At 49.0% G+C, this 24,205-nt stretch overlaps 1 protein-coding gene across 1 annotated transcript in view; it reads right to left on the bottom strand.

The window, feature by feature from the left end:
• Positions 1-2,347: 2,347 nt before the first annotated feature.
• Positions 2,348-24,205, bottom strand: part of RFTN1 (raftlin, lipid raft linker 1) — a 197,728-nt gene continuing 175,870 nt past the window's right edge. Inside the window, exons 8-10 of the mRNA XM_069088435.1 lie at positions 22,541-22,644; positions 18,179-18,260; positions 2,348-4,315 (exon numbers count right to left, since the gene is read on the bottom strand). Coding sequence (XP_068944536.1) covers positions 3,956-4,315; positions 18,179-18,260; positions 22,541-22,644 — 546 coding nt within the window. The 3' untranslated portion in view covers positions 2,348-3,955. The remainder of the gene's footprint in view (positions 4,316-18,178; positions 18,261-22,540; positions 22,645-24,205) is intronic.

The following is a 24,205-nucleotide window of genomic DNA, read 5'->3' on the forward strand; positions in this document are numbered from 1 at the left end:
CGTGCTGGCTATGGGACAAGTCACTGAAACTGGACCTTAGCTGTAAAATGACTCAACCCTCCCAACTGGGATCCTAATTTAATTATGAACTTAATGTTGTGATCCTATGATGAGAAGAGCCAGCACATACATGCATATATATTATGTATATGTGTGTGTGTTTCACTAAAGTCCCATGCTCCCCCCTTTCCCCTCTCTCCCTCCTCCCCCACTTCTGAGGTTTATTAATAATTAGGCTGGTTCTAGTCCCTCCATGAACTTGAAAATGATAAAATTGCCTATCTCTAAGAAAATCTGATAAAGACATCTTTTAATACAGCTAATTAGTTGGATTCCATTTTCTTTCTTTCTTTTTTTTTTTTTTTGCCTGAAGGAATAATGCTTCATCACAGGGTATGCGCACTAAACTCCAGAAGGTGGGTAATTTTCCATCATTTTCTGGAGAAAGGGTTAATGGTGCTGAAACCTGCTTCAATCACAGCTTCATAAAGGGAACAGAGATAGCCAGGCCCTTCCTTTGTTCCTGGAAATGTCCTCTTCTCCCCCCACAATTCCTACCTCCCCACCTCAAACACACACACAGAGACACAGGCACACACAGACACAGACACAGACACACAGACCAAACCCTCCTTCTATTGACAGAAAGCAAAGCTGCTTTTTGCTACCAGGCCCAGTCGGTCCCATTTGTGCCTGCACTGCCCAGGCCTGGCCTCCTCTTATCTCTCTCTGGCAGGCTGCTTGCAAGTCTAGATCAGCTACACAATCCCAGGAGCCCCAGGGTACCTAATACAGTCATTTAGGTGCTGGCTGTAATCACCTGGTCAACCACAGGCTTGCATTTCTGATTTCCAGGCCTCAGTTCCACAGCATGGTTATCTCCCTGGTCACAAAAGGATGGGTGTTGTCTGCCCTGTGACACAAAGACCAAACAAGAGTCTTTACTAGGAAAGCCCCACCACCTCAAATGTGGCAAATAGATCATTTTAGAGGCTTTGGTTTTTCTCCTGGGTAGGGAACACCTTGGAGAGGCAGCCTCAGAGTCAGGATGATCTGGGTTCAAATCCCACCTCAGACACATACAGCTGCATGACCCTGGACAAGTCACTTCCATACCTCTTGGGGCCCCAGGTAACTCTCTAAGACTCTTATTGAGCCGGAACCCACCTGTAATGGTGGAGGGAGGTTCCTCCCCAGGACCCCCCCAACGCAGATGAAATCACATCAGTGTATACACACACACACACACACACACACACACACGTCACCTATTTCACGAAGGATAAGACTTGCAGGCTCATTAAACAAGTCATCAGGCTTCATTAGAACATTTGATCTGGAGCTGGAAGAGACTGGCTAGTCCAACTCCTCATTATACAGATGGGAAAACTGAGGCACATGCCTTCAGACACACAGAAAGTGTCATCTAAACCAGGCATTGTGGAAATGATGGAAATAAAAAAGTAAGGAGAATTTTATGGATGAGGAAACTTGAGGCTCCCTTTGAGGCTGTTTCATCTCTTTAGTAGAGGGCCTTGTACCAGCAAGTCCTTAAACGCTCACTGCATGTATGTAGTGTGTATGTATGTATGTATGTATGTAGCTAGCTGTCCATCCTGTATCTTGTCTACCCACCCATCCATCCATCGAACTATTGATGCATCTATCTATTCACCCTTCTATCTATAACCTACCCTTACATCTCTCATCCATCTATCTGTCTAAAATTTCCTCTCAATATCAATCATGTATCTGTTTATCCCTAGGGCTAACCACAGTGCCTGGCACACAGTAGGCATTTTAATACATGTTTGTTGGGTCCATTGGTGTGTCCAAAGTCACAGAGACAGCAAATGATCAAAGTTTGAATCCAATTCCAAATTCAAAACTGGGGTTCTTTTCCCACTAGGTGTGGCACAGTGCCCGGCACACAGTAGGTGCTGAACAGTTTATCGACTGATTGATGATCAGGCCACCCTGAACTGAGTTTGTGGCGATCGGCCTGAGGATGGGGGCAAAGTGAGTGTGGTGGGAAGCATCATTCAGGAATATTTGGCAACTGAAATAAATTCCCAAGCCCCCTAACCAATTTAGATTAGTTACAGTTCTGGTATTTGTTGTTGTTTTTAATGGCAGGTGGAACCAAAATAAATGCTATTTAATTACTGAAAAATGTTAGGTTCGTCATTGTGCATGAAACGGAATGATTTAAGGCAAATGACCCAGGGCAGCATTACCCAGAATGGACTGAAAACAGAAACGTCAGCCCTTTCTGAGCCCCTGTCCAAAGTAGCTGTGGTTTGGGAGCCGTGACTGTTTATACAGAGAGCCAGGAACATAGGAGGAATGCACCAAGAGTTAATGTTTTATTGAGCCAAGAGACTGTACAGATACGAGACACAAGAACATCCTTGAGGGAAAAAAGTGAAGTCCTAACAGCTTTCCCAAGCCTTCTTTTCATAAGGGGCCCCCAAACCTCTTTCTGAGCTCCTCTAAGTAAAAGGAGGCAGAGCTCACCATTCAAATGGAAAAAAAATCCCCTAGCAACATGCAACACGTTTCAGTGAATTGCTCCTGCTCTATAAAAATATATTACAAATATATACATTTTAATAAACTTGCCAACAGGAAAAAGCCTGACCTCCATAACGCATGCAATGGCTGCCCTTTTAAGGACTGTCAGCCACCTCCACCCCTTACCTGGCGTTTCATTTGTCTTTCTCCATGGATGTCTCCTAAACCAGCTCAGGAGTGATGACAGATGGCAGAGCCTGGGCTTGCATGAGACAGGGCAGCCGTTCCAGTCGCTTCTCTGCTAGTCAGACCAGGCGAAGGCTGCTTTCCCCATGGGCCCCATTTTCTTCTCTCACCTCCTCTCACAGCTGTAGGAATTAAGATCCTTGTAGAAGGACCTACAGCCCACGGAGTGGGAGACTTGTGAGGTGGGGAGAGAGAGGGAGGGAGGGAGGCTTCCTTCATGGCATGATAAATAACCAATACTCAACAGCTCGCTAAACTCAAGGGTGATTTATTGCTTTAAGTAAGCAAGGAGAAAGGACAGGTCATTGTTGTGGTAAATACAGTCTGAATGTTCTTTCTCACGTTTAGCAGTCTGAACAAGGCTTTCTAGACAATAGGCATACTTCATAGACACAGCATTACATAGCGCACCAACTCCATCAATGATACACTGATTAAAACTGTATGAAGCCAGGGCACCCAAACAACTATGGCTGCCCCCAAATGGCAGCAAAGCAAACATGTGCATTGGGCTTACTGAATACAAAAACTCTTTTTTGGGGGGTGGGGGCATTGACACAAACAGAAAGCGCTTAAGTGAACTTCAACAACAGGGGAGCGAACAGAGTCAGCTTTTCATTCCCTGATGATTAATGTCATGGGAATACTCTCGGGTTCTCCGTAGGGAAGTTGGTACCAATCCTTGCCTAGCACCATTTTGCCAAAGCAGTAGTGAACGTCTAAGGACTCCTAAAGATGGGGAAACACGGACATCTGGATATCGCTGACCCTGTGAAAAGGCCAGGCAGTAGTGGCAGAAAGCCCTGGGGGTGTTGGCATTCTTTATGGGCTGGCTGAAACTTGGGTCTAGCCCAGGAAGGTCCACTTGGACTTTCCCCAAGCCCCCTGAAAGAGGAAGTTTGCACTGGATTGTTTAAAACCCAGGGAAGGAAGGAGAGTGAGGGGCTTTTGGGCTGGGGGGGTCTGGATTCTGAGACACCAGGAGAAACTGCCTTTATATTTTAAGACATTTCAAACATATGTGCAGAAACAAAATGTGGTAGAGTGAGGGAGTGTGGAGTTCGCTTCTGAAGAAGAGACCACGTTGGTGTGGACGGGGAACATAAATTGCCAAGTCAAACAGCGGTCTGAACCGAGGTCCTCCAAGGAAGGTGGTCAGCCAAGCTCTGCTCGATTGGCGGAACACTGCTCTGAGTCAGATTTCTTCTGCCGCAGGGGGCTCTGCTCCTCCTTCCTCCTGGTTCTCCTCCCCACTACAGGTGACCACTGCCTCACAGGGGACCCTGTGGTCGGCAGTCCCATTCCCCTCCGAGCCAGGATTCGCCTGTTCCTCGCCTCGGGCCCCCTGGGGAGCCCCTTCGCCCTCCTCACTTGTGAGCCCGTCCACCTGGTTCAAAGCAGGCAGGCAGTTTCCCACATCTCCAGCTTTGGAAGGCAGCTCTTCCTTATTCTTCTCGTTTTCTTCCATTTTCTGTTTTTCTCGGGCACTTAGTTTAGACTTGGATTTTCTCATCTGCCGGCTGTGCATGTCCTCACGGGAGAAACGCCATTGAAACTAGGAACAGAGAGGAAGAGAAGTGAGCTAAAAATCCTCTATACAGATCACCCGCCATCCCACAGGCCGGCAGGGCACGCTCAAACTGAGGTCTGTTCCTGGTTACCTTTTGGCGCAACCCAAACTAATTTCATTAAAGGAGAATCTATTTGCCTGAGGCCCAAACACCACTAACTCATATTTATTGGGAGCTTTACAGATCTCATAAAATCACAGACAGAGAACTGGAGGAAGCCTCTCCTCTAATTCTCTCATTTTACAGATAAGGATACTGAGGCAGAAGTTAAATGACCAGCCCAAAGTCACCCAGTCACCCAATTGAGTGAGCCCACGTCCTTTTGACACTAGGAGTAATGGCCCTTTTCATCACACCATACTGTAAATCAAGGCCTCCTGGCTCTTTCCATTACACCACAAAAAATCCCCATCCTAAGTCTTTGCTAAATGTCTTTCATTGATTTTTTTTTAATAGGGATGTGGCTTTCTGGATTTTATTTCTGAAATGGGCACCCCACAAAGCCATGAGGGGAGGGTGGTGTGGTACATTCCTCCTCTGGGCTCTGTGGGCTACACTTTCTTCATGGGGCATATTTCAGGATTGAGGTAATAACCCACAAAATCCTGGCAGACATTCTGCCCTGGCTGTGAGCAAGAAAACTGAGCCCTCTATCAGCCCAGGCCAGTGTGAGGTGGGCCCCAGGGGCCGTTCAATTTACCCAGCAAGTCAGCAGCTGTCCCCACTGCTGCCGACACATGCAGGTCTGTCTGGGGAGAAGCAAAGTTCAAGCCTGGGTCCAATAAGGCAAGGACCTGGAGGCAGGAGGGGACGCCTGCCTCTGAGAGGGCAGACCCCACACTGGGCTGACCTGCACCAGGAGCAGAAGGATGCCCTTGTTCACAGCCAGCATCAAACCAAAGCCACTCCACGGGAGCGTGAAAAACAGGCTGTCTCCATGTGCTGCCTCCCAAGGAGGAGGCTGGAGCTCCAAGCTCGGCCGGGTCACTCACACACCGACCAGACTCCAGGAAGAAAAACAGTGAAACGATCTATAAACGTTTACCAAGCACCCCCTAAGTAACCTGCTGGGGACGCAAACAGAAGCCAAAGACAGGCCCTGCCCTCCAGAAGCTTAGGCCGACACGCAGCCAAAGCCATACAGAGCAAGCAAGCTACAGGGCAGAGGAGAAAATGAATGAGGGAAGGCACCAGAATGAAGAGGGGCGGGAAAGTCTCCCTGGAAAAGCTGGAACATTAGATGGGAGCTTAAGGGAAGTCAGCGGGTGGGGATGAGGGTGACGACCATCCCACTCACAGGAATATACACACACATACATGTATGTGTATATTTGTGTGTACACATACATAACATACACATTCATCCATTCATTCATTCATTCCTGAGCCTGTTTCAGGAATAAAGTTAATAAGCTCCATCTCCAGCATTTTCTCTGGCTGACCCCCAAAACTGGAATCTTCTGCCTCCTCACATATGTGCGTGTATATGAATTACATGTTTTATACACACACCCCATATATACACATACGTACACACGCCTAATCCTGTCTACCATATACAGATTTCTGTATATTACACACACATTTATATACACACACGTGTACATCTATCCATGATCTCTATATAACACGTATGGGCGTTTACTGATGTATATATTCCTCCCACCCCAACACCCACAGAACGCCAACTCCTAATGATGATCACGAGGGGCATGAAGGTCCCCCAATGGTTCCAGAGAAGCAGTGACGACACGCAGAAGGAGACACACACTTCTGGACACAGCCAACGTGGGAGCTTGTTTTGCTTGACGATGCGTATTTGTTACAAGGGTTTTGTTTTTCTTTTCTCTTTCCCCCTAGCGAAGGAGAGGGAGGAGAGAGAAAAAATAAATATTTTAGCTGAAAAAAACCAAAAAGGGGCTGAGGCCTGCATGCTCTGGTGAGTCGACAAAAAATTAACAGAAAAATGCGGCTCTGTGGGAACAGCAGGGAAAGGAAATACTCTGGAAGACACTGGTCTATAAACACGGAGAGATCCTGTGTCAGGGGGCAGCCGCTGCAGGCTGTGATGCAGCCTGACCCTTCTCCACTGTGGCAGCACCCCCATAGCTCCCATCTGCCCCCACTTGGAAAAGGCACAGTCTAGCGCATGTATTGGTGGCCTTGCAGACGGCACTTTCGTCTTTCCAAGTGTGTCTGCCTAATTTTCTCAGCCAGTGGAAATGGAAGGGATGTGGGGACCCCAGGACCCAAACTACAGCCCAGCCCTCAGTTTCCTCATCTGGCAAAAGAGGGGTTTTCTCACTAGGAGATACCTACACCAATGAAATCCCATGTCTGAGTTTGCTTTTTGGAGGGCAATTGGGATTAAGTGACTTGCCCAAGGTCACAAGGCTAGTTTTTTTAAGCGTCTGAGGCCAAATTTGAACTCAGGTCCTCCTGACTCCAGGGCCGGTGCTCTAAACATAGCTGCCTCCCCATGTTTGATTTAAAAATTTTTTTTTTTAAAGAGGGGACTGGCTCAAACAACTTAAAGGCTATCTGTGATTCATGCAGTAATTAGGATACCCTGTGTTAAAATAAGCCAGGGTCAGCTCATTCAGCAAAGATGTTAAAAACAGTTGTAAGCAGAGGCCTGTCCTGGGTACTGTAAAGTCAGGGAGCGGGGTCCAGGGTTTGGATTCAGAGGGCTCCAAACCTCAGCACCTTGGTAATCTAGGGGCAGGCTGGCCATGGGAATCATTGTCAGGGCTAACAGGCTGATTTATCCCATCAAAGGGTTTTACCCCTTTCTCTGGTGAGGGGCAGCTGGAGCGCAGAGCCCTGGGCCTGGAGTCAAGAAAATCTGAGTTCAAATCTAGCCTCAGACACTTGCTAGCTTAGTGACCTTGGACAAGTCACTTAACCTGTTTGCCTCAGTTTCTTCATCTGTAAAATTGGAAGGGGGATGTTGGGCTAGACTAGATGGTCTCTAAAGTCCCTCCTAGCTCTAGACCTTTATGCTTGTGATCCTCCCTGGAAGGGGTTGTCTTAATGCTTTTTTGTGCTAAGGAACCCCCTGGTGATCTGGTAAAGCCTCAGGACCCTTTCTTAGTATGTTTTTAAATGTATAAAATAAAACACATGATTATAAAGGAATCCAATTATACTGAAATTATCAAAATATTTTTTAGAAAACAAGTTCGTGGACCCCAGGGAAGGGTCAGCTGCTCTAAACTAAAGCACTGAATGCCTTACTCAGGAACCCCGGACTGCTCCAGGTGGGGAAGGGAGCTTGGCCCTTGGACTGGCCTTTGCAGTGGCTCCTTTCCAAGGGCCAGCTGGCCCCAGCCAGGCTCCCTAGGAGCCCCCCACGCCAGAGTCTAGAGGGCATGATGGCTTAAGAGCCAGGGCAGCAAACAGAGAGACACAAGCAGTGCTGAGAGTCAGGGCACACCTGCCCTCTCTCTCACCGGGGCTCGGCCAGTCCAGGAAGCGGGCTCACACAACCGGGGAATTTCCTTTCCGCGTGGCCGCCTTGATGGTATGGCCCCAACAACCATGATGTACACAGAGGGGTTTTAAATTTCCACCATGGTCATTTCCTCTGAGTGTGGCCACAACACATTTGCTTCTTCTGATGTTGATTTAAGTGAAAAAATCAAATGCACAGTGATTAAAAGGAAAATCAGCTGTCCCCAGTTCCTGCATTGCTGGGCCTTGGCAACTGCAGGTAGGTCAAAGGAGACACACTTAATGAAAAGGTGGAAAGGAATTTATCTGAGGGACTTATCAGGGACTTGGCCAGTCTGCAGAGTTTGGCCCCTCTCTTTCTTGTATTCTATTCTGGGCTTGGCATTCAAGGACTCCTGTGAACATACCAATAAACACTTTGGGTAAACAAAGGCAGCTTGCATTCTCACATGACTTGGCAAGGTGGGTACAAGATGCCACCCCTTCCTCAGAGGACTCAAGAAAGAAGATGTGAACACGAGTCCAGAGGATGCCAACAAGCAAAAAAATGACCTTCCTAGGCCAAACTTTCTTCTCACATGTTGCTTTCTTTTTTAGAGGACTTCCCACAGACTTGACCTAGGAAATGCCATTTTGGAGGTTTTGGGTTTTTTGGGTTTATTTTAAATCTGGACCAGACTGGCTGATTTTGGTCCAAGGAGGGACAGTCCAGCCTGAAGCATGAAGGGCTTGAATAATTTATCTGGTGGAGAACCATATCCTCTTCCCTCTTTAGCCCTAGATTACTGGGTCTAGAATTCCAGGGCCTGAGTTCAAAACCTGCCCTCATCACTTCACTTCTAAGTCTCAGTTTTCTTGTCTGTAAGATAAGGGGTCTCTGGGATCCTTCTAGCTCTGCGACTACGATCCTGTGACCTCTCTGGGCCTCAGTTTCCTCATCTGAAAAACAATGGGGCTGGGCTCCATGGCCTCTGAGGTCCCTTCCAGTCATAGAGGTATCCAATGGAAGAATGCTTTGCTGTGTCTGAGACAATCACGAAGGCAAAGGCGCTGTCTGGGAAATTCTCCCTAACATCTGGAAAAGAGATATGGATAGGTAAAACCTATCTTCCCCATTTGCTGTCCGTTGCCATCTCACTAACTTGTCCATTTTTTTTTTTTGGTCCCGTTTTTTTCCCGCCCCTTAAAATCCTGATGAGAAACCCCCCCCCCCCCGCCCCCGGCAATGCAGACCTCCTCTTCTAACGATCTTAGGGTTGCTTCATGCAGTGAGAGGGTAAGTGACTTGTCTGGGGACACACGGTAAGTCTGTGTCAGAGACAGATCTCAAACCCAGGCCTTTCTGACTCCAAGTTGGCTAACCATCTCCTTTCCTGGCTGCCTGTCAATATTCGTGACACATTCCTGAAAGGAAAGGCTCCATCCTAGCTAAGAAGCTTTGCCACGGCCAGACAGAGCTGGGCTATATGCCAACAGGGTCACGCCATACTTAAGCGAGGTCACCACTGTTCAAAAGATAAGACAGACAGACAGCCTGGAACGGGAGAGGGAGCACTTTATCACCTTACTGGTGAAATGCCAGAGTCCAGAGAGGGGACCAAGTAGGAAGGGTCAGAAAGAACACCGCAGAAGAGGGTACAAAATAACCCAGACAGAGAAAGGAAGCAGACAAGGGACCAGGACTGCCTGCTTGTCCCACGTTTATGTGTGGCTACACATGGCCCATCTGGAAATGAACTGCACCTATCAGAGCACCAAAGGCTTCGACGGGACCCTCCCCAGGACCTCACGGACCACGGAGTCAAAACCACGTCAGCCTGGGTGCAGTGGGATTTCTGAGCTTGGGAGGGGCACATCTCTAACACTGACCACCCCAACTACAACATTGCTGTGTGGAAGCCGTCTCCCCCCTCCCAGGGAGCTGGGGCTTCAGGCAAAATGCTGGGGGGTCCTGTTTCTCCTGAGGATTTGGCTGCATACCCCAAGAATCTGGCACATTTCAGTACAATGCACTTCCCTCCCAGCTGGAGTATAGTATAGTATATGATAGTAGAGTACTAATAATAGAGTACACTATAGCATAGTATAGTATGCTACAGCATAGTATATTATAGCAGAGTACTAATAGTAGAGTATAGTACACTACAGCATAGTATATTATAGTACAGTGCTAACAGTAGAGTATAGTTTAGTACACTATTGTACAGTACAAGGTATAGGATTGCTATGAGGTTCAAATGAGATAATACATTACATAATTAACACTGCAAACTGTAAAGTATTATTTCATTATCATTAATTATCACAGCGGCCTTGGAGGCTGTAGGCTCTTCCTGAAACACGGGAAGGCTTTGGACACAAAAAGACAAGTAAAGATTATGGAAGTCTCGAGCCAAGGCTGACAATGCAGGTGATGCAGGACGGAGGCGTCTGAAACACCTGTTCAATGGTTTCTCACCGCAAAGACAAGACCAGCCCTACCGGCACAGGGCCCCCAAACCCATCAGCCTTCTTGAGCTAAAAGATGCCCTTGGAGCGGCCCCTTGCTGAGAGGAGGCCACCCTCTCGAGCTGGGCCTGCCCGTCTGCTCCTCGGGGAAGAGATGGGAACGAAGGCCATTCCCAAGTAACAGTGAGCTGGCCTTTGGCACGGGGATTCAGCTATCTCCTTCGGGCCCTTTGTGGCCCTTCCGCTTGACTGGAGAGAACATCTCAGATTGACTTCTGTGCTATATGGGTGTGGTGGGTGGGATGTCACTTGATTATGGAACCTTCACCCCAAGCAATGAGAACTGCTTGGGATTCTTCAGAATCCCTGGGGCCAGGCAAGGTATGAGCCTCAATGGCTAGAGCTGGCCTCTGCGTCAGAAAGGCCTGGATTCAAATCCTGCCCTTGATACCTGACTGGTGACAACCTCTTGGGGCCCTGGGCTAATCTCTAAGCCTACTAAGACCCAAATTATCCACCTAAGCCCCTCTGGCTCTTCCAAACTGTAACATGATTAAAGGGCATTTTTTGTCTTAATCGGGATTGGAAAGGACGTGAACAAGTGAAACCCAGGGTTCCCAAGCACTTGTTTTAGTCACTGATAGGATGCCTTCCTGAGAAACCCTTCATCAAAGCGGCTGCTGTGTTCCAAAATGAATGCATGTGGCCTGCAGACACCCTGGCCGAGAGGCGCCAACCCTCAGGAACAAACCAAAATTCAGGGACGGCAAGTACATGAAGTAGTCTCGACAACGGTATGGAGGATAAAGGGCAAACCTTGGGGTCAGAAACATCTGGCTTCAAGTCCTGCTTGTGACCCTGGACAAGTCAGCTCACTTGTGACTGTCCCAGGTGTACTCCAGGCCTATCAATCACAGAGCAGCTACTGACCAACACTTTTCCCTTCCCACATTCCCTCAATGAAATTATGGAGGCCTGCAAGCCTGAGCCCAAAGAACAGAGATGAGAATAAACTCCCCTTCCTTCCTTCCTTCCAAAGGTGGGGCACGGCATGCACTGCTGAACCTAGTCAATGTGAAGGTGAGATTTTCCATATGATTTTTTTCCCTTTTCCTTTTGCTGTTGTTCAGTTATTTTTTCGGTCATAGCCAACTCTTCATGACCCCATTTAGGGTTTTCTTGGAGTGGTTTGCCATTTCCTTCTCCAGCTAATCTGACAGATGAAGAAACTGAGGCAAAGGGGGTGAAGTGACTTGCCCAGGGTCACAAAACCCGTAAGAGTCTGAGGCTGGATATGAACTCAGGTCCTCCTGACTCCAGGGTCAGTGACCTATCCTTGGTAGTCTTCAGAGACTAGATGACCACTGGTTTGTATTACCACTCACTTAAAGGCGGGGACTAGCTGGCCACTGGTTTCCACCCAGTTCTCAAATTCTGTGATTTCCCAATTCCCTGAATAACTGAGAGGTCAAGACAGACCCACCACCATGTCACAAGTTTCACTATTCCCTTGGAGCAGCCAAGTATGGGATGTTTCTTACGCAGATTTGACAGTGCCTATGTTCTTAAGGCTTTTAAGTCAGAGTAATGGTCAGGCCGATGCCTCGTTAGGTGAAGTGGTCAGCAAATGTGAGTCCAGAAAAGAGACACAAAAGGTTTTTAAAAACATGGCTCTTAACTAACAGCTTGTTGACAGGCACCTTTTAAAAAAATCAATAACGATGACATTTGAATGGCAGGTACCCAGGTGAGCCTGGAAAGGGGCCACTAACCAATCAATAAGAATGATCGGACCAGTGATCAGCAGCACCAAAAATAGCCCTTCCACTGGCCCCAGTTCTCAGCCTTGATGCTTTATCCTCATGCTTCTTTCCCTTTGACTTTCAACAGCCTAGTTCACTGAACAACCGATGCCTTTCTTCTCCCTTTGCCTTACTTCATCCTTTAAACTCAAGAGTAGTATTCCAATACGTTGATGGAGCCATATCTCCTCAATAAGGGAGTCTATCCGCTGGTGCCAGTTACAACCCATCTGTGTCTTCCTCATCCTGCCCAGTCCTTGTCCACATCCTCCCATAAACCTCCAGAAAAGATTCCCCACAAAGTGCTAAAGACTTTCTTATAGTTCTTTTCCTATTTGAAGATATTGGTGTTTATGGAGGTTGCTGGGTCAAAAAGACCTACTATATTTTGGGGTAGGGAATCTTGTCGATTATGTCTAATAATCAATGCGGAAGAAGTAGAGGGAAGGATGAGTCTGGAGACAGCAGGGTACATTGAAGTCAAAGGATTTAGGCTCAAATCCTTTGTTTTAAAGCTCAGCACATGGATGATCTTAGGAAACCACTAAATTCCCCTGGGCCTCAACTCCCTCATCCATAAGATATGAAGGTCGTACTAGATGAATTCTATACCTCTCAATGATCTTAAGAAGGAACACTCTGACGTGAGTGCCTCTGTCTATGTCTGGAGACAAGGTGCGGTGCCAAAGGTAATCAATAAGCTAGATTTGGGGCCAGAAGATCTTGGTTTTGTACCGACTCTTTCAGGAACTGCCTAGAGACTTTAGGCAAGTCAAGTAAGACTCTCTGGGCCTTGGCTCCCTCATTTATGTGTAAAACAAGGGAGCAGGACCAGGCTCCTTCCAGCTCCAGATCTAAGACCTTCATACCCTATTTGTGTGACCTTGGATGAATCACATCTTCTCTGGGCCTCAGTTTCCTCAAATGAAAAAAGAGATGATCTCCAAGGCCCTTTCCAGCTTCAAACCTAAGATCCTATAAATCCCAGACCAACCTAGCCTTCCTAGGGATCAGGCACTGTGCTAAATGCGTCTTTAAAATCCTTGATCATGAAATACAAATGAGTATACTGCTTTATACTGAATCCTCTCTTATGTTATGTTGCGGACAAGGCAAGGTTTTTCTTTTCTTATTTTGTACTTAAGTTTAAAATAAATTGATCAATACCCAAAAAACCAAGTAAAATAAAATCCTTCTGAAAGGAAGCTTTCGCTATAAAGGTGATGAGGACCCAGCATTTTCTCCGATTTTTTTTTTTTACAAGGATAGGGCTTTGTAGCATGCTACAGCCACTATTGTTTTTTCAATCTAACTTAAAAGCCGATACTCCAAACCCAGAGGTTTCACTCTCTATTTTAAACACTAAGGCCTCTCTCAGTTCACAGGCACAAGAGATTGCCGAGATCCAAGTAAGAGCTTTTACCTGGGTCCCCAAGGCATTCAGACTCCTCTGTCGATATTGAAGGATCTGAGCTCTTTCATTCAAAAAGCAGGTAGGTTTTCTCCTTTTTCTTTTACTTGACAACACCACCATGTGTCAGGAGTCTTCTATCGGGTAGGGTTAATGGATTTTATTCACAGGTTTTTAAAACTGTCTAGGAATCTGTCTCCATGGAGAATAGTTTTGCCAGAGCAAAGACTTCTCAAGTGTTATGGAAGTCACTGATTAATAGCAGAGGGGATTGAGTGTTTGCTTAAAAAACAGCCACCCTCCTCATCCCATCCCTCACAAGGACCCCATATTTCTCTCCCCACTGAAAAGTCTTTATTTAGCCAAGAACTGCGACTTGACAGGTAGTAAAAGTCCAGCCCATTCTTGGCATACCTCTTCATTTTCAATGGTGGGGTGGAAACACCCCAAGGGTTGACCTCGAGGTCCGGTCAATGCTCCCTCAGCCTCGAGAGTCTGCTCACAGCAGAATTTCACTCCTTCTCTGTGCTGGTCACATTCCAACTGGCCTCATCCCTCCCCACTGGTTTGGAAGTTTTTAGTAGAGTGGGTCAAGGAATAGAAGACTGGTCTTGAAGATAGGAAGCACCAACTTCTAATCCTGCCTCAGACACTTACTAGCGATGGGAAACTAGCTGGGCAAATTAGTCAATCGATCAACAAGTATTTATTAAATGTCTGCTGCTAGGCTCTGGGGATATAGGTACCCAGGACAAAATAATTCCTGTTCATGATGAGCTTACAGTCTGACGGGAGTGACAAGCATATAGAAAACTCTGTATGGTAACAAATACACACACAACGTCGTTGAATTTAAGGTAGTCTGAGAAGGAGGGTGCTAGCTGGTAGAGCTAGGGAATCAAGAAAGATTTCATGCAGAAAATGGTGCTTACGCTGCATCTTAAAGGAAGGGGATTCCATATTCCACCAATCAGGAATGGCTAAGTGCACTGCACAGACCACCGGGCCTACAGTCAGGGAGACTCATCTACATGAATTCAAATCCAGCCTTAGACACTTATTATGGGCAAGTCACTTAACTCTGTTTGCCTCAGTTGCCTCATCTGTAAAATGAGCTAGAGAAGGAAATGGCGAACCACTCCAGTATCTCTGACCCCAAACGGGGTCACAGAGAGTCGGACACAACCGAAAAACCACTAAAATAATGTGAAGGCACAAATAGAAGATAATCAGCATTTTCTGTGCTAAGAGAAGACTGATTTGCCTGGATCACAGAGCCTCAGTTTCCTCATCTATAAAATGGGGACAGTTGAATGAGGCAGCACAGAACAGAGCTTTCTGCAAACCTTCAAGTGATAGATATATAAAAGTGAGGGCAGGGAGGGTGAAATCTGTCTCTTCGGTCTGGAGGGCAGGGTCAGTTACTGTAACTCTCAGTTTATGAATACACCCAATAGAAAACCATCCAAAGGGTTCTCAGTCTTACATTCCACTGGAAACCTCCTTCCAAGCTGACAGCAAAACATCAGTGAATATATCAGTGAATTCTTTCATTGGGTGGGGACGTTCAGCCAGCTCTATCTATCTTTTATCTATGTACCTATCCATCCATCCCGCGGTCTATCTATGCATACACCCCACCCCCATCCTGTCTTTGTGTCTGTCTGTCTTCTATCCACCCACCCATCCTATCTCTCTGTATCTCCTTACCTGCCTCTCTCCCAATCCCTCCACTTGGGGTCGGGGAAGAGAGAAAAGCCTTTTGTAATCAGTAACAAGGACCCCTCCCTGCACATTATTCTGGGCCCTGCTCGCTCCCTGTTACAGCTGGGAGGCCCCAGAACTGTGCTAACCAATAGCAAATCACCAGGTAAACAGTTCTCTCTGGGGAAATCTACTCCATGCCATGAGCTCTGTTGAGTAGCAAACTTGGTTTCACATATTACCCTCTTCTTGGGTTCCAGAGTCAGGCCAGCAACAAGTCTGCTTCGTCCCAGGTGCTGTGTGAGTGCGGGGGACATGATGAATGGCCCCAAACCTCCCCATCATCACAGCGTGTATGTGGAGAGGCTCCTTCTGTTTGCTTTGTTTCATTCAGAATAAAGAAAAATGAGGGGTGGGGGTGTGTGTGTGTGAGTAATTCAGACCGACAGTTCCCAAGGCTTGCTGATTCCAGCTCTGCCCCCAGCCCCAGTTCTTGCATCTGAGCCCCCCGGCCACCAGGCCAGCACAGGTCCTTCCTGGACCCGGACTCTTCCAATAGCCTCCTAAGAGGCCTCCTCTCCCCTCCTCCCTGTCTCCATCCTGCATAAAGCTGCACAAAGTCTTCCTCTTCTGTATGACTCTGGTCATGTTCCTCCTTTGCCCCAATTTTCCCCTGGTACCTGATGAATTCAGACCCTTTCCCTGGCATCAGAGGCCACCCACAAGCTGGCAACACTCGGCCTTTCTCTCCTTGTGTCCTCTTCCTCCCCTCCACATACAGGACATTCAAATTGTGTCTTGTGTCAGGCTATTTTCTTTCCAACCAACAGGGCGGTGTAGATAACAGAGTACCAGATTTGAAGTTGGAAACCCTGGGTTCAAATCCTGCCTCAGCCCCCTACTCTCCCTGTGGCCCTGAGCAAGGAAGTCACTGTGACTTCTCTGGCCCAACTTTTACCTCTGTAAAAAGAGGTTGGGGTGGTACGTCCCATGCACCCCCCTCAATCCCTTCATTCACCAATTGCCCCTTATGTCTCCTCTTCCTTCTCACTGCATACTGGACAGAGAAGGCCTGGGTTCAAGTTCTGCCCCTAACATGTATTGAAGGCCACTCTCTAAGGAGATAACTGGCAGGACAACCTGGGATGTGCACGGGTGGCAGGAACTTCCACATCTGCTTTAGGGAGGGAATGTCACCTCCGGGAGTTCCCCACACTGATGAAGTCCTAGGTCTGTACCCACCCCCCCAAAAGCCCAACACAAATGTGCTTCTCAACCAGCACAGCTTTCTTTTCCCATTTCTGACCCATTCATTACATAGTATTTTGTATCACAGTAATCCATGGCTGTGTCCTATTCCCACACTGGACTAGAAGCTTTGTACAGACAGAGACTGTTTTCTACCTACATTTTTTACCTACCCCAGCATCTCCTGCTCCCTCTCCCCATCATACCCCTCTTGACACCTGCCCCATCCCCATGCTCTCCTCTTCTCCTCAGGCCCTCCAGACAGGGAAGGGAACCCTGAAAAAGCCACGTGCCCATCCCCATCACTCTCTGCCAGGCTGGATCAGAGGGCGGGACCAGAACCCTGGTCTTTCTAGCTCAGAGGCCCCTGCATCACACTGTGAGGCCCAAAGCTAAGCGGGCATCTGGACTGCTCTGTCTGACTTGCTGGAAAGGTTTCCCCTTCCCTGTCCCATTAAAGGTAAGAAAAATACAAAAGGTAAAAGCATTTGAGTCCAAAGTAGAGAGACCTAAGATATAACCACAGACAGACTTGGGAGTTCCTAATTTTTTGGGGGGGGGGTAGGAGGGGGCCGCTAGGTGGTGTAGTAGACAGAGTGTCCAGCCTCAGGAAGACCCGAGTTCAAATTTGGCCACAGACACTTACAAGGTATGTGACCCTGGACAAGTCACTTCACCCTCTTTGCCTCAGTTTCCTCATCTGTAAAATGAGCTGGAGAAGAAAATGGCAAATCACTCTAGTATCTTTTCAAGAAATCCCCAAAAAGGGGTCACAAAGAATCAAATATAACCAAAATGACTGAATATCAAATTTTTTTTAAACCAGGAAAGTCAGTGGAATTCCAAGGTAATTATTTTTCTGTTACAGAATTTAGCACAGCATCTTACACAAAGCAGGTACCTAATAAAGGTCAGCTGACTGACTTCTGAGACCCTTGTTAAGAGATGCCATCTGGAAAAGCAGAAAAAATGCTGGATCTGGAGGCTGCTGACCTGAGTTCGAATCTTGGCTCTGCTACTGCTTGTGAGACTTTGGAATGAACTTCTCTGGGCCTCATTTTCCTTGTTTGTAAAATGAGACAGCTGGAGATGAGCTTGGAGGCTGTCAGGAGGCAGGTGGATGGCCCAGATGACCTCTTTTTTCTGGTCTTGAGATTCCATCCCCTCCACGCCGCCTCCCCCACCCCCGAAACTAACACTGTGCTTTGCTAGGCAGGCAACTTTGCCCTGGAGCCCCTCAGAGGGACCTGGGTGGCAGGAAGGACCCCCATAGAGACCCCCTCAGCTGAGGTCACCCCATGTTCTTTAACCCTTACTATGTGCTGAAAATTCCTAACTGCACAGGCTACAAATCTAAGGAGGAGAGGAAGAAAAACCTACAGGGAGAGAAGGCTGGGGGGAACAGCCCCTCTCGTAATGAGATTAAAATACACAGAACCCTGGCATGGGTTCAAGCGTCCCCTCCCCTCATCTGACTCCAGCCGGATTTATTTCCTTATTTATAGCTGGGAAGAATATTTTGCATGTTTGTCTAATTTCCAGCAGGGCTCTCCTCCAGGTCCTCAGGGCTGGCCAATGAGGATGGCTGGACGAGGCCCCCCAGACGTCGTTGGGCCTCCACCTGGGCCCGGGGGGGGCAGGGGGGAGAGGGGTGGACGTGGGTCATCTCTTGGGCGCTGGCCGCTTTAGGAATGCGGTTCAGGCATCCCTCTAGACTGTGGGGAGGGGGAGAGGGAATCACCTGGAAAGGAGCCCAGGAAGGAAGTCAAGGCCACACTCACCTTGGACTCTTTCTTCTTGGCTTTCTGAGGTAGAGAGGGTCTCTGAAGAAAGACGATCTGCTTGGTGGCCACATTTCCTTCCCTGTAACACACCCAACCCTGGTTAAGCGTTGTGCATGGACAGGGGGGAAATTCCAAACCTGTTATGTTTTACAATCAGTTCCTTAATGAAGAAAGGCCCCACAGGGAGGTCTCCAGGGAGATTTCTGATTTTCTGACAAACTCTCATCTAAACCCCTCAGTCATGGCTCCCTGATCTCCGGCAGCAGCCCCCCAAGTCTGATGCAGTATTTGGGGCATCCTGGTGAAGTCGATCCTAGAAATAAAAGCCTGTCATCCTGATGTGACCTGACACTGCCAAGGGGACTGTGCAGAGCCCCCGCAAAGGGCACCAGCCAGCTCAGGCTCAGTTACACAGAACACAAAAACACCCAGCATGTCATCAGGGCGGGGGGCTCCCAGTGTGGGAACTCCTGCCCCTGAGGCCCAGAGCGCCCCATGAGGTTCTACTAGGATCATGGACTCATAACTGGAAGGGCCTTCTTGAAACATCTAATCCAAGTCCCTCAATCTACAGATGGGGAAACTGAGACCGGGAGATGGGACCTGACTTAGCCAAGGTCACAAAGCCAGCGAATCGGCACATCTGTATGGCTAAGTCTAAGAAATCGCCCACGACACATAAGTCATAGCACAGAGCAGTGGGACAACTACATTGGGAGTTCTGAGGACCTGGGTTCAAATCCTGCATGACCCACATCCCAGCTTCTTCAGCTGTAAAAAGAGGGAGTTGGACAAAAAATACATTTACATTTTAAAGTGCCTACTATGTACGCACCAGGCAAAATAAAGGCAAAAGATAGTCCCTGCCCTCAAGGACCTCAATCCTCTCAGCTGTTTGGCAGCATCATTCAATCTTTACTGAGCACCTACTATGCACACTGTGTTAAGAGAGCTGGGAACACAAAGAGGCAAAAGGCAGTTCCTGCCCTTGGGGAGTTTACAGTCTAATGGGGGAGACAACATGCAAATAAGCACATATAACAAATAAGAAATACTGAGCAGAGGAAGGCACTGGAATTAGGGTGGCTGGGGAAGGCTTCCTCTGGAAGCTGGGAGTTTAGCTGGGGCTTAAAGAAGCCAGGAAGGTCAGTAGGCAAAGAGATGGCCTCTAAGGTACCTTCCAGCCCTACATTTATGATCCTGTGATCAATGACTTACTCTGGGTCACAGGGTAAGTAAATGCCAGAGGCAGAATTTGAATCCAGATCTTCATGAACCTAAACCCAGATTTCTCTTCATTAACCCCTACATAATACACAGAAGAGCTTAAAGGACTGAGTGATGAGCCTGTGTCAGGAACATAGGTTCCAATCCCACTTATGACATTCAGTGACTGTGTGACCCTGGGGAGGTCATTGCATTGCCATTAAAATGCTTGGGTTTTGTGAGTTTTGCTAGAAATAGGACAGTGCAGGAAGGGACTGCGTCTTGGGCTTGTATTCTGGGCTCTTAAAGCCTGGACTCAGTGTCCCAGATGATGCCCCTCTCCTCTCCACCCCGCCACCACCCACCATAGCTCTCTACTTTTGTGTAAGTGGGACGTCACAGCTCATCCCACAGCAGAGCTGATGAATGCTCAGAGGTCAAGGGTGTAGCAAGGCAGAAGGCAGCGGCCAGCCTTAGCCCTCTGGGGCTTCCATCAGGCCCAGCCCATGGTCCAGTGGCTCTGACTCTCATGTAAATGGGGGGGGGAGGGTCTGGGGGTGGTGGGCAGGGCTGGACACTGAGCATCACTATCCTTCACCCCTAAAAATGAAAAGGTACCTCAGTGTTCTTCCTTCATGTCAATCAGACCCTGCCCACACTGAGTGGCCTTTGAAGACCATAGGATGTTCAGGGGGCCAGCTGCTCTGACCTGCGGATGGCTCTCTCCACAGCCCCGCTCTGCACATCTCTCTAATAAAGCAAAACGTGAGGGGACAGAAGGACAGCTGAGTGGGGGGAGCATCCCAAGCCCCAGCCCCAAGAGGATGATGGGGCAGCGGCCCAGGCAGGAGGTGCGGCCTGCAGCGTGGAGCTGACCACAGCGGCCTGGAGGCCACATCTCACCAGGGAGGGAGGACAGTCAATGAGTCAATCAGCAGGCTCTGTGTGGGAAAAGGGAGCGGGTTCTGCAGACATGGAGCTGGAGCCCTGCTTCTGAGCATTGACCTCTGGCAGCCTGGGAAGGAGGACCCACATCCTAACCCCTGCTCCATCACCGGGGCAGGGGCCGCCGGCCCAGCCAGCCCCTGAGGTTCTGCATCCCCAGCCCAGGGTCCTGAGGATAAGAGATGATAGCCCCTCCTGCCTCTGAGCTCTCACTCTGTCTGGAGCCCCCAGACCCACTGCGTGTTACAGAAATGCTGAGTGTGACCTCAGGACAGGGGCCAGGGCCCAGTGGCCAGCATCAGATGAGCAGCGCCCTGAACTCACTTCTCCAGGTGTTCTCACCTGTGCGGCCTCACCTGTGCAACCTCACCTGTGCCTCCTCATAAGTGGGGCTGTGATCCCTTCATCTGATAAAGGGAGACCAAGGCTGAGGGAGACGAGGGTCTGCCCAGGCTGAAGGCCAGGGAGCGCCTGCCCCAGCCAATGAGCTCCGGTTAACTGTGTGTGCACACGTGTGTGTAATATATGTGCATATATGTGTACACATGCATCTGTGTATATGCATGCATAAATCTCTGTGTATCTGTGTGCGCAATGCATGTATGTAGGTGTACATGCATGTGATGCACACATGCACATACTTGTGTGTATGTGTACACCTGTGTGTTGTATGCACATACATATGTATACATGTATAAGCATATATGTGTAGACATCTACATGCATGTGTAAGTATATTTGTATATGTATGTATTTGTATCTATGGGAGTGTGCCTGTGTATATATGTAGATGTGTGCATACGTGCATGTATATACGTGCACACACGTGTGTGTCTATATGTGTGCATGTGTGAAACACATGTACATATGTATCACACATCTTGTTCACATATGATCATCCCCACACTGTCTGTGATCTCCTCAAGATCGGGCACTGGCTTTTCTTCTCCTTTCTTCCCTTTCCTTCTCTTCCCACCGCTCAGCCCAGGACTGGGCACACAGCAGACCCTGCGTCCCGGTCTGGGACCCAGGCAGAAGTTCTGCTGCTGGTATTAACAAGGGCACTGAATTTGGAGTCTGAAGATCCGAGTTCAAGTCTTGCCTCAGCCCCCTGCAGCCTTAAGCTGCCTCTTCTCTCCAGGTCTCAGCTTCTCCATCTGATGGACTAGATGACCTCAAGGTCTGCTATATCCCAATAATTACAATAATAACAGCTGGCATTTATACGGCGCTTTCAAGTTTAAAAAGCACTTTATGCATATTTCATTGTGTCCTTACAACAACTGAGGGAGGCAGGCACTGTTATTATCTCTGTTTTAGGGGGGGAGAGAATAAGCATTTATTAAGCATCTATTGATGTCAGGTACAGGGCAGCCAGATGGCCCAGTGGGTAGAGCACCAGGCCCAGGATTCAAGAAGACCCAAGTTCAGATCCAGCCTCAGGCAGTTCCTAGCTGTATGACCCTAGATGAGTAACTTAACCATGTTTGCCTCAGTTTCCTCATCTGTAAAATGAGCTGGAGAAGGAAACGGGAGACACTCCAGTGTCTCTGCCAAGAAAACCCACACCCCAAATGGGGTCATGAACAACCAGACACAACTGAATAACAACAACAAAATGTCAGGCACTGTGCTTGAACTCTGGGAGGCAGGACATTATTAGCCCCATTTCACAGATGAGGAAACTGAGGCACAGAGACGTCCTTGTTCTTTCCGCTACACTCTCCTGCCCCTCATCCTAATGGAGGTGACACCAAGACTCCCTATTTCTTTAAATGTTCTCCCCAGGTCTGAGGGTCAGAAGGGGCCTCTGAGGCTGGAGCCGCTCCCAGCATCCTAGGAACAGTCTTGGGAGGGAGCGAGCGTCCCCTCTCTGAAAAGGCTTATGGTGGTGGGATCTGCACCCAGGACTCCTGACTCCAGGTTCAGCCCATCTGAGCCAGCCTGAACCTGCCCATCACTGTCCTACTTCTGCATCACGGACAGGAGGCAGGTCTCGCAGGAGGAAGGCTGGGTTCAAATCCTGCCTCGGCTAGGGCCTGTGGTCAAGTCACCCGCACAGCTGGGGTCCCTGCAGCACAGAATTCACGGGTACTCGAGATGCAGTGGGGGCTTCATAAGCACTCCTCACATGTTCAGAAACCTTGAGGCCACCTGCTGGGGCAGTCACCTCCCCCCCACCCCCCAAAGAAAGGCAGGCGCCGTTACCTGTTGGTCTTGACGATGGGTGTAGGAAGCACGCAGGTGAGCTGCCAGCCGTAGGCGGCCAGGGAGTTTAGCAGTGGGATATAATCCGTCTGCACCTCGACGCCCTGGGGAAGACAAAGCCAGTCATCAGGGTGGTTGCATGCCCTGGCAGGTGAGGGAGGGGGGTGGGCAGGAGCGGGCAGAGGCGGCTGGCGAGGGCTGAGCCTTCTTGGCAAAATCACAGCCCGAGTGCCTTCAACAGGCCGGGGAGGCGGGGAGGCAAGGAGGCCTAGCCAAGGCCAAGCTCGGACCAAGGGCCCCGTGTGAGTCCCATTAACAAAGCACAATTACTTCGCTGGGCACAAAAAGGTATTCAAACCGCACAGCTGCATGCTGGGGGGCTTCAAAGGGTTTCACACGGAGTTAAGCGACATTATGCCCGTAATGAGTCTGGGTAATTTGCATCTAGCCATGGTACGGGCACGCGCACACACACACACACACACACACACACACATACACACAGGATCCATGGTTCATTCCTCTTAGCACACAGGAGGAAATGAAGGCTGGGCCCATCACCTCACCCCTGAGAAGGCCAGCCTTGGCTCCCTTGTGCCCACAGCCCTGGGGCCCTGCCCTTCACTCATTTTCATAGCACAGCCCTCCTCACCTGAAGGGACCCAATCTATCGCCTACGGCCAGTTTTGGACAAAGACTGTCAAATTTCCCCAGGCTTGAGCCTTGGCCAGGCAGTGTACACACACACACACACACACACACACACACATGCACGCACGCACACACACAGACACACATGCGCACACACACAGACACACACATACACATACACACACACACACCCTGCCTCATTTTCTCCCTCTGTAAAACGAGGCCAACAGACATGACGCCCTATAACGTCCCTTCCAGCTCTAACAAAGAGCAAGGGATCTGGACGCCCTGCGACCTGAAATCCCTGTGCCTCGGTTTCCCCTTCTGTAAGATGGGCGGAGCTCTGCAGACATGAGGGCCACGTATTTACGTAGCCACTATCATATGATGACGATTAGTTATCACCATTTCAGTAACTTGTCCATCATTACACCTTGGAGGGTGGCCTGGGGTGACTGAAGTGACTCATGTGTGATCACACGGGGGCTTCACTGACCGCACGGCCACACCCTGGGCCCCCCTGCCTCCTCTCCCCGTGACAGTCACGCCGCCGACTGAGGCCGGGAAATCGGACGGCCCGGTTCTGCCCCGGGAGCCCCTCTCTCCGTCAGGCCCACAGCAGGGCAGCACACAAGCCCCATTTGGTCTCATGTGTAGGCCCCTTCCTGCCCGACCCGACCCTGCGCAGCTTGAAGCTGGGCCAGTCCAGCCAACCCCCCCACCCCCTTCCCCAGCTCTGCAGGCTCCATCTCAAGAGAGAGAGAGTTTTTCATCCACTGTTGGTGATTTTCCTCCCGCCCCTCCCTCCCCTCCTCCCCCCAACCCCTGGCATTTCTAATTTTTTTTTAAATCACACACTCTCTCCCACTTCTTGAGGTTATGATTACGTGGGTCTATCAAGGATAACCTTCCCACTTTATCAAGAAATGTGACAAACCAGCCACAATCAGATAGTAGTCATGGCAACGGGGCCAAGCATCCCGGTGGCACAAAGCCTGCTGAGTGGCTGCCGGG

This window comes from Petaurus breviceps, unplaced genomic scaffold (genome assembly GCF_028583685.1).
Source record: "Petaurus breviceps papuanus isolate PSGF00001 unplaced genomic scaffold, PetGlider_PUasm1.0 185, whole genome shotgun sequence".
Taxonomy (NCBI): Eukaryota; Metazoa; Chordata; class Mammalia; order Diprotodontia; family Petauridae; genus Petaurus; species Petaurus breviceps.